At 30.1% G+C, this 10,958-nt stretch overlaps 3 protein-coding genes across 3 annotated transcripts; 2 read left to right on the top strand and 1 right to left on the bottom strand.

The window, feature by feature from the left end:
• Positions 1-350: 350 nt before the first annotated feature.
• On the top strand, positions 351-2,610 carry OCT59_027610 (uncharacterized protein; the record flags this gene model as incomplete). The annotated part of the gene is made up of 3 exons (XM_066137106.1): positions 351-444; positions 718-903; positions 1,703-2,610. 3 exons carry the CDS (start codon positions 351-353, stop codon positions 2,608-2,610), a joined length of 1,188 nt encoding a protein of 395 aa, XP_065993526.1.
• Positions 2,611-4,133: 1,523 nt separating this feature from the next.
• On the top strand, positions 4,134-4,719 carry OCT59_027611 (uncharacterized protein; the record flags this gene model as incomplete). Its single annotated transcript, XM_066137107.1, has 2 exons — positions 4,134-4,415; positions 4,696-4,719. 2 exons carry the CDS (start codon positions 4,134-4,136, stop codon positions 4,717-4,719), a joined length of 306 nt encoding a protein of 101 aa, XP_065993527.1.
• Positions 4,720-9,538: 4,819 nt separating this feature from the next.
• On the bottom strand, positions 9,539-10,730 carry OCT59_027612 (uncharacterized protein; the record flags this gene model as incomplete). Its single annotated transcript, XM_066137108.1, has 4 exons — positions 9,539-9,580; positions 9,645-9,917; positions 9,999-10,342; positions 10,421-10,730. 4 exons carry the CDS (start codon positions 10,728-10,730, stop codon positions 9,539-9,541), a joined length of 969 nt encoding a protein of 322 aa, XP_065993528.1.
• Between the last annotated feature and the right edge of the window lie 228 nt (positions 10,731-10,958).

Consider the following 10,958-nt stretch of genomic DNA (forward strand, 5'->3'; position numbering starts at 1 on the left):
ATATGCAAAGCTCTTTGGGTGAGAATAATCGCAATTTTTTATCTAAATTTTATAATTTTAATGTTACGCGGATGCGTATTTGTTTTATCAAAAACACATTACACAATCACGTCTAAAAATGTTTCCTGTATTACATATACAATTAACTTATTCTTTGTATTAAAAATAGTAAATTTTTTTTACACAAAACTATTTATAACTTTGTTTACATATTTTATTAAATTTTTTTTAATGTGAAAAATGTAAATATATATTATATTATATGATAGTGAAGGGTCAAGGCAGGAGAGAATTTGCACTATTTCATCCTAAATTTACAAAATAAAAAATAAATAGATTAGTGATTAGTTATGAAATCCGAATTTGGAAAAGGTCACGATACCTATACCCTAAAACTCTTGAATTGCCTTTTGGTCATTTTTTCTAGTGGTTTACGGGATCTTTGTTTGTAACCACCAAGTGGTTCAAGTGAAACTGAAATAGTTCGATCTCTACCGGCGAGAGATTGAGATAGTACCGCCGATTGTGTGGATTGTGAGGATTGCTAAACTACTAATTTCACTAACAAGATAATCAAGAGTCGAATAAATTTTTGCAATTTCTATCGTATATGATTATATACAAATAAAATTAGTAAGAATAATCCCATATTCTAATTAAACTTAATACATTATACCATTTTTATCAACACTATCGCTTCTTCCACGTTTGCTGCAGCCATCACTTCTACTTCTACTGCTGCGGTTGTTACTTCTGCTGCGGTCTCTTCTCATACTTCTTCTCCGGTTGTCATTTCTTCGACTTCTACTGCGGTCTCTTCTTATACTTCTTCCACGGTTATCATTTTTTCGACTTCTGCTGCATTCACTACTTCTACTTCTTCCGCGGTCGTCTGGACTGGAAGTGCGTCAAGATTTTGATCGTGCGTTATGATCATCCAGACTAAAACGAGACATCAATCGTCTCTTCAGGTTTGTGATTAATTTAAAGTAATTATGTCGACGTAGTGTTTGGAATCGAATATATTCGAATATACTCGAGTATTCATTTAAATTTATAAAGTGTATTCGAATAATATTCGAATAAGTTAAATTTCCTTTTATAGTAATGATTTACATAATTTTTAGCCTGAATTATGATTTTAACTCAGTTAAATTTAAGGATTTAATGCCCAATTAGAATTTTAACTATACTATATCTGGCTAAATGAATACTTGAATAACCACTATGCTTATTCAAATACTCGAATATACTCGAGTTATTCGAATAACTGTTACATGATTCCAAACACTATGTCGACGCATAAATATTTTTTTGAAATAGATAGAATTTTTGATTATGTGAAATTTTTTTTTTTTTTTTTTAAAAAAGAAAAGTTGAAGAATCAAATTTAGGTCAATTGATTCTTTATATACTTTATCGAAATAAACTTTTTTATACTTTTCTTATTATTGCACAGCAACGAATATTTGATCAACTGATGTTGATGTATAATCCCATTTAAATTTGATTATACATTTTACTTTTATTATTATGTAATATAAATATTTTATATTTAAAAGTGCAAGCAAAAGTATTATAAATTTATTACTGATAATTGACATATTTTATATATAAATATATCTCTTGTATTTATTAAATTCTCGCTAAAACTTTAATTACAATGGTTCGCAAATCAAAAAAAACTTTTGTAATGACACAGATGACACAGACAAACCTTCGAAAAAACAGCGTAAACCGATTTTAGGTACTTTTAAATCACGTTCAAGACAATTTGTGGCATGCAACTGTAATAAATGTAAAGGTCGTAAAGTTGATCCACGTACAAGAGAGTCGCATATGAGAGAAAGAGAACTACCAATAAGAAGTGAATCTTCTAATATGGCAACGGAAGGGGGAATAAGCCAAATAAATGCTCCATATGATCCTATAGAACTAGACGAAATAAATATTAATGATGTTGATAGTGATACCGATTTTAATAATAAACAAGTGTTTAGCTTTCTTGTTAAAAATCCAAGAAACCCTAAACAAAAACAAGCAAGTAGTCATGTTAGTTTTCCATTAGTTGTAACTGAACAGCTCTTGTATAATAGTGAAGAAGAACAAGCCACCAACGAAGATGAAGATGTATATTTTAATGAAGATGAAGATGATGATGATGACTTGTTGGGGCAACATGTTAATTTTGATACTCCAGAATATGATGGTGGAATTGAAGGTGCTGAATTACCCATTCCAGATATTAATGCAGGATTTACATGGATTGTATATTGGATTTTTAAGTATCAAGAAAGATACCGTCTACCTGATACAGCTATTGATTCCCTTTTAAAATTTGTTAGATATATACTGGTCTTGGTTGATGAAAATACCTATTCAAAGTTTCCGAAAACTTTGTATATGGCACGTAAATTATTCGGCATTGGCAATCAATTAATTAAATTTGCAACTCGTAAAAAATGTTGCAAATTATATGCAGTAAAAGATTTGCCGACCGATCAACCTTATCATTGCACATTTCAAGATTACCCAAACCACCCAATAAGTAATTTAAGATCTTATTGTAATAATATTATTACAAAGCAAATTCCCACAATCAAGGAATGATGTTTAAACCATCACTTATTTTTCCCATTATTAGTATTAAACGAAGATTGCAACAATTATACAATACAAAAGGATTTGAGGAGTCGTGCAGGAAGTGGACCAATCGACCTAACAATGAAAAAGAATTGGCAGATATCTTTGATGGAAGAATTTGGAAAACTTTTGAAGATCCAAATAATAGCCAATTATTTTTTTGACATGAGGTAGCAGACAGTCATTTGGGAATCATGATGAACCTTGATTGGTTCCAACCCTTTGACAATTCTCAATATAGTGTTGGAGTAATATATGGGGTCATATGCAACCTTCCGCGGAGTGAAAGGTTTAAGGTTTCTAATATAATTACTTTGGCAGTAATTCCTGAACCTAATGAGCCAAAATTGCATTAATTGAATCATTATTTGGCTCCAGTAATTGACCAATTTATTGAGTTATAAGAAGGAATTAATCTGTCTAGTACGTATGAAAATCCAGCTGGCAAACATATACGAGCTGCAATTATATGCTGTGCATGTGATATACCAGCTGCAAGAAAACTTTGTGGCCATATATCTGCACGTGTAGCTTGCTACAGATGTCAAAAATTGGCTGATTTTACCATTGTAAACCAGCCAAATTTCGGAGGTTTTAACAATATGGAACAATGGTTTGTGTCAAGAAATGTTGAAAAAATGAGAAATAGTACAGTTTTATGGAAAAAATGTAAAACTGAAGATGCACGAAAGAAACATGTGTCTGAGACATTAGTGCGATGGTCAGAGATGTACCGGCTTCCATATTTTGACCCTGTTCAATTCCTTATTGTTGATCCTATGCATTGCTTATTTTTGGGCATTGCTAAATGGATCGTCACCCGATTATGGATTGAGGAGAGACGACTAACATCAGAAAACTTGACTACCATGCAGGAACGAGCCAATAGGATGAAGTTACTATCAGATATTGGTAGAATCCCAAGTAAAATAATGATGGGTGAAGGTTTCTCAGGGTTTACAGCTGACCAATGGAAAAATTTTATCCTTATATATGCTACTTCTATTACTTGGGATCTACTTAAAAATGATGATAGAAAAATATTAAGTTACTTTGTACGAGCATGCAATATTCTTACATGTCGCATTATTTCAAAATCTGGGTTAGAAGAGGCGCATAAATGTCTTTTATCTATGGTAAAATTAGTTGAAAATAGTTATGGACCAGGAAAGATAACGCCAAACATGCATTTATGTTTACATATATGTGAATGTGCATTGGACTATGGTCCACTTTATGCATTTTGGTGCTATAGTTTTGAAAGAATGAATGGATTGCTAGGTAATTACTTTGATATACTTATAATAAATATTCTGATATTTAACCAGATTTTTTTTACAGGCTCATTACAAAGCAGTAATCAAAACATATAGCCAGCCAATGAAAACCAACATCTTTCAGAATGTTTGCCTTACATCACTCATAAAGAAAAGGTCGGTAGTCTTGCTCATGATGATTTTGACTTGTTGGAATATTTTGAATTTTTATCAATGTCAAAGAATGTTAAAGAGAAAGCAGGAATAGGGTCAGAACCTTTTCCAGGAGCATTGCTCAAGCCGAAAAAAGAAGCAAATCTTCCACAAGATATATTAAAATTACTGATAGAGTATTACAATAGTGCATATGATAATTACTTTTTCATAAGCTTATCAGATATTCATAACACATTACCAGAAGCAATAGGAGTTTTACCAAAAGTCACTAAGTTCGGTAGATTAAGAATCGGAGTAGAGGTGATTGGCTCAACATTTTCAGCAAGACATATAAGATCGGTGAATGTACTATCTCAATTTATTTTAGATGATAATCATACAACCGATATCTATCCTGGTCAGGTTCAGTTTTTTTTCGAGCATACAATTCACCTACCGGAAGGTTCTAAAACTCACTGTTTAGCTTTTGTAAGATGGTACAAGAAAACAGAAAATCGTAAATATCGATTTCATTGTCAAATTGACAATGATGATTTGAATATTTGTAATATTGAACTGTGGGAGAATGAGTTTTATGAATTAAGTCAAGATTGTATCATACCTATACACAATATTTTAGGACGATTTGTTGTGGGAAAAATGACAATTGGTAAAAAAAATCCTAAAAGTTATTTGTCAGTTATCCCTATAAACAGAAAAATACATATATAATAGAATAATAAACTGCTTTATTATTATTATCCAATGTTTGTAAATATTATATACGATGTATAATGGCTTTGTTAATAAGTTAATAATAAAATTTATTGGAATACTGAGATTGCTGATACTTCTAATATTAGGAAACGGTAAACTGTTGTTAAGAATTTTATTTATTATAAAAAGTTTATTCAGTGAATACAATGATAATGATTGTATAATAATAAAGTTTTTATTGTAATAGTAAAGTCTTAGTTTTATATTATAATAAAGCATTTCTTTGTATCGACATATCTGATATTATAAAAATTATTCCATGTAGAAAGACAAGACACATCTATAGCTAGAAAGCCACAATAGCGAAGATGCCAACGAATCTTCATTAGTACGTCTATCATAAAGATGGAAAACAAAATTTTTAACCACAGTACTATTCGAAAGCGAAAACCAAGAGAAAATGAAACTTCTGAACATTGTCAGGAATGCATTGTAAGCAATGTGAGAAAAATCGTTGAAAAAAACGGCAGAAACTGAGACGTGTGTCACGCATGTGAATGTGAACGAAAATGTCTAAAGTTAGCATCAGAAATCAACCAACAATGTGAAAGGCGTTTAGAAAACAATCGTTATATTCGAACCATTAAACGGCAGCAGTTTCAAGCGCTGGAGTCGCAACAAGATCAAATCAATGTGGCATCTCCGCTTCTGTTCTCTCTTTTTGTCTTGTGATACAAAGAATGTTTTTCATCTATTGTACTTATACAAGGAAATGTTAACGCTGCCGCAAAGAAAAGAAACAAAATAAGTTTTCATGAGAAAACGATATGGATCCAGGTGATGTGCCGTAATAAACTACACCAAAAATGTGCAAGAATTCGCCATTCACTTTCCTCGAAATCTATTGTCATTAGAAGTACCTATTGTATGTCGCCCATCGGCAAATAACCTGGCAGGACTTAGAGATTTTAAAAGTTCATCGTGCTAAGGTCGCTCATGCATTGTGTTGGTTGAAAGAAAATAATCGTTATTACAAAGATATGATAATTATAATCGATAATGAATTTCTTCAATCCTTATCTGTCGATGGTTCCATTGATGACCAAAATACTCAAATAGTTGCTGAAGATTTGGATCATGATGAGGAGGATATGTGATCACATGCACCTTCATTCCGGTTACCTAAAAAAAAGAGAAATTGAAGAAATCCCATGCGTCCAGAAGTCCATCTAAAAAAGATAAATGGAAACGTTAATAAACGTTTCGTTGAAAAGAAAGTTTATAAATACTTCCACTCTTATCTGAAGAAATCGTCTAAAAAAGATAAAAACGTTTCATCAAAGAAATATTCAAAAAAACTCCATACTAAATTTCTCAAAAGGAATAAAATTTGAAGCATTAGAAAACATTTCATTAAGATAAATAATTAAGAAATAAAAAATTATTCGTTAAATAAAACAAGTAAAGAAAAAAAATGACTAACCAAATGTCACATCCAGGAAGGCTGAAAGAATGTCCAAGTCTAACGGCGTCTCTATAAAAATAGAAAAAGAAATGTTTTTATAATCTCTTAATTAAAAAAAATTTCCTAAATTCCCATTTTACCTTGGGAGTCGGTGTTTCTACAAAAGTTGCAAAAGAAAAAAAAATTTTTTTCCTCCCCTACGATCCATCGATCCGTACTAATTATAAAATATCAGATGATTATCATATGACATATCGAAAGACTGATATGCATCTCCGATATTTTAACAATATGTTTTCGAAAAATAAGTTTATTAATAATAAAATATCAGCGTAATATTATTATACTCTAATATTTAATAATATTTTTTCAAAAAACAGTTTTATTATTAGTAAAAAATCATTGCCATATCAAATATTGATATATATATGATTTTTAATATTACCTATCACATCTATATCGGGTTTATGATATCTGACCGATATGTTATGATAGCATATGACCTGATATACCATCATTTGACCTGTGTTTATTACAATGATAAATTATTAATAAAGCACCTCAAAAATAAATTACAGCAACCCGTATACATGAAATTTCTATCTAATAAGCATGATTATTTTTTTTCAAAATACTCTTGAACTTGTTGTTTCTTCATTACTAACTCCTTCTCAACATCTACCTATTCTTCAATAACCCTCTATTACTCGCTTTACATTTTTACACAATTCTTTTTTGTCCTCCAAATTCTCTATTAAAGCAGACTCGGTAAATCGGATATTAAGAGGATTTTTACTTGTACAATATATTCCATCTGAAGCATAAAGGATGAAATACCAATCCATAGCTGTTGTAACGATTCCATAGATATAATCGAAGTCATCTCTGAATGCATCACCCAACTTATGCCTTCTCTTATTTTTATTTACTTGCAACACACTTTCGCCAATGACCACTTGATATAATTTCCCTTCTGTGATGCAAATAAGTTCCTCAAGAGCCTTGATTGCATAATCGACTCAACCAGTATTTTCTTCACCAACAATTTCTAACTGGGGAGCCAAAGTAATCTCCTTTTTTATTATTCTCTTGACAATATATAGCGAAGTGTGAAGAATAACGAAATATATTCACACTGCATGGCTTCATTGCTATCGGCAAGAATAGTCCCCATATTTCCCAACCTGCGTTTTATTTCCCTTATACATTGTTTTAATTCTTCATCATTGTCTTCAAGTGTATATGTTTCTAGAAAGTGGAACATTAAAATTAGCCCATCAACTCATGTAATAGTTTGTAAATAATAAACTGAGAAAATAGGACTCACTTGGTGGAAATTGATGGATTGCACCTATCCCATTACCATCAATCCCATACTTTGCTAATACCTCTTTTAAGTCTTTCTGAGTCTTATACGAGGTAAACGAGCGCTTCTTTCTCTCCTTACACTCCTTAATGAAGTCTGCAAGCCTCGATGCAGGTCCCAGTTTCATTCCATGTCACTCAAGTTTTTCTTCGGTTAACTTGAGAAAGTCACGCCCATTAACTTTTTCTTCACGAATAACTTTCAAGTTATCGTCATCAAGCTCTAAGTCCTCCTCTCTCTGTAAAAATTTGATAAGAGCATCTGTTTTATATTTTTTGATTTCGTCTGCTAATGTGAGTGACACATTTCCAGTTGTGAAAGTCGAAACAGCTTCTGACATAATGAGTTTATGGATCGATTATCCTAGGATGATTACTCAGATTACCTGTTATCCTAATTTGACAGGATATCCAGATCTTTAAATTTCCCAATGGTTATCCTAAATTATTCATAGGATAATCCGGTGAAAAGCTCTACTTTTATTAATGAAACATCATATTTTTTACACTTGCTCATTTTATAAATGTGGTTTTTTAGGGATAGTAGTATTAAAAAATGAGAGATTGAGATGCTAAGCAAATTTTCATATTGCAATTATCACCTGAAATTTTTATGTTTCACAGGCAGATCACAAATTAATATTTTATTAACATTATGTTCATACTAATATTTTCTATTACTAACCATTTTTTATTTCTTTTACTAACATTTTTACTACCATTTATACCAATATTATCCTTTACTAATACTTTATACACACTACTAATATTTCTATTTCTTTTTTTTAAATATCAATAATTGATCATTATAACAGACTAACATATAAAAGGAGATTTATTTGTGTTTTATGTACATAATAAATTTAACTTATAGCTGATTGCAAAATTGTATAATTTTTTAATTTGAAAATTTAATATTTTGAATTTAAAAACCTGTTTATTCAACTTCTTAAATAAAAATAGAAATATATCATATGATTCAATATAATAAATTACTTTAAAATCTTTATTAATTTTAAGGAGTTAAAGTTATTACCAAAATAGGAGCATGGCTAAAGCGTAAGCTATGTGGCTCAAAAAATTTTCCAGATTCCCCAATGTAGCACGTGCGGTAAAATATTTACGCGTGGTGCCCAGCTGGCATAATGTTGAGCCATGGAGATCCTTTGTAGGTGTAGCGAGTGCTTGCACAAGCCACACAGCTGTGAAGGACCGGCCTGCCACGCCACAGTGACACTGTTGTGACAGCTGGGCCACTGTGGGTAAATATTTTCCCACTATGTGCTGTCAGCCGCTTTAGCTGTGCCCCAAAATAGGTACAAATCTAAATTAAAATTATAAAAATTTATAAATTTGACCTAAATTAAAATTATAAATTTATAAAATGATATATCAGGTATATTTAGGATTTTGCTATATATAACCGATATTTTACTACCCGATATGTATCTGATATATATAATATATGTGTCTGAATTTCTACATTTATACTATACATATCAGGTACCCAATAAGTGTTTACAATATATATCACTGATTTTCTATATTTCTATTACACTCATCAGGTATTAATTTTGACTAGTTTCAATAAAATTTAATAAAGATAAAGGCTACTATGCTACGTTTGCCTTAATTTTGACTAGTGACCAGTGTATTTCTCTCCACTGATCTTCAGTCCAAAAATTTTTAAGAAGAAAATTTTATTTTCGTACTAACCATATTACTAATATTCTCTATACTCATATCCTCTACTATAGTTTTACTATATATAGTAAGCATATTTGTCAGAAATCTTAGCGATTTTACAATCTAAAAAAAGTGATTTTTCGTGATCTTTACTTTTTTCTCAGATTTTTACATAATAAAGGTATCAAAATAGTCTTTTATAAAATTTATTATTATAAAATTTGTATCTAATTATATATTTTACAATATATTACAGTAAAATGTTGAGTGAAGATTTAAAATGGCGTATTATCTATTGTTATGAAGAAGGTTATAATAAATAATATAATATGGTAATTATTTTGATAAATACTTACAATATCTTGAGCCCACATCGAAAATGATATATTTGATAAAAATAAATGACGACCATCTTTTACAAAACAATGTTTGTGATTATAATGGTTACAAACATATTTATCTTTTAATTGCATCATAATTTCACCGATTATTTTCTCCTTTTCATCAAGTTTACTTTCTTTCAGAACTCTATTCATTGCTGTACCTTTTTTTTTAGTTTTAACTGATTTAGATTTTGGTGCTTCTTCTTCTGTTTCTTCGCTTGTCACTTCTAATTCCAAATTATCATCCTATTTATTATAACATAATAAGTATTATAAATTAATACAACACATAATCAACTAAGAATTCAGATTGAACCCAAAATTTACTTTATATTCTCGTTTTTTCTTATCTTTTTTCTTATCCTTCATAGTTACAATTATCATCACTTTTTTATTATTAGAGATGTAACGTTTATAATCTTTTAGAAATTCTTCAAAAGTAATTTCATTATCTAAAAGTGTTCCTGCTCCAACTTCTGAACTACCCTTATATGCCAAAAAATATTCATTACTAAAGGTTAATCCTATATGTTCAGAGACAAGTTGTTCAATTTTTGTTGAAAGATCATTATATTTTATATCATCAAAAGACCAGTTGACTAAAATAGATGGTAAAATCTCTTTTCCATTTTTAATTGATATACGAAGCTGTAATTCTGTTACTTGATTCACTTCAGATTTTATGATATCTTTTTCTTTTTTTATTTCCTTTCCAAATTTGTTATTTTCTCAGCTTATTTTACTATTACAAGCTGTACAAAGTGAACAATAAAAGGAAGTTGCCAGGTTGACTTCATAACCAAACTTAAGATTACTTTTCTTCATAAATTCTTTTAAAAATGGTTGAGCGTTACTTGTGTCATAGCACAAACCTCTATAGCCACGTACTTTGGCTGTTCGGTTATTTTTAGTTGGTTTTTCATACTTATTACAATGACAATTTTCAAATGTAAGGTCTTTTTCACAGTATAAACACTTTTGACAGGTAAAACACGTCCCTATTTGATATTTTCTTGTATATACTTGTATTTCATATACTTCATTTTCATTAAGTGACATTTTAACGTGTCAGCAATATAAAAAATGTGTAGTATTAGACGCAGTAATGAGCGTGAATTTCTATATACAGTATAAACTACAAAATCAGAGAAAAATTGAAAAAACATGATTGGTTAAAAAAATAATATTACACAAAGATCGAAATTTTTTTTGGTGAAACTATATTGATCAGCTGATCACATTTTATTGAAAACGGCGATAATAGGACCCAGAAATATGTATATAGGG

The sequence above is a fragment of the Rhizophagus irregularis genome, chromosome 7, assembly GCF_026210795.1.
Source record: "Rhizophagus irregularis chromosome 7, complete sequence".
NCBI lineage: Eukaryota > Fungi > Glomeromycota > Glomeromycetes > Glomerales > Glomeraceae > Rhizophagus > Rhizophagus irregularis.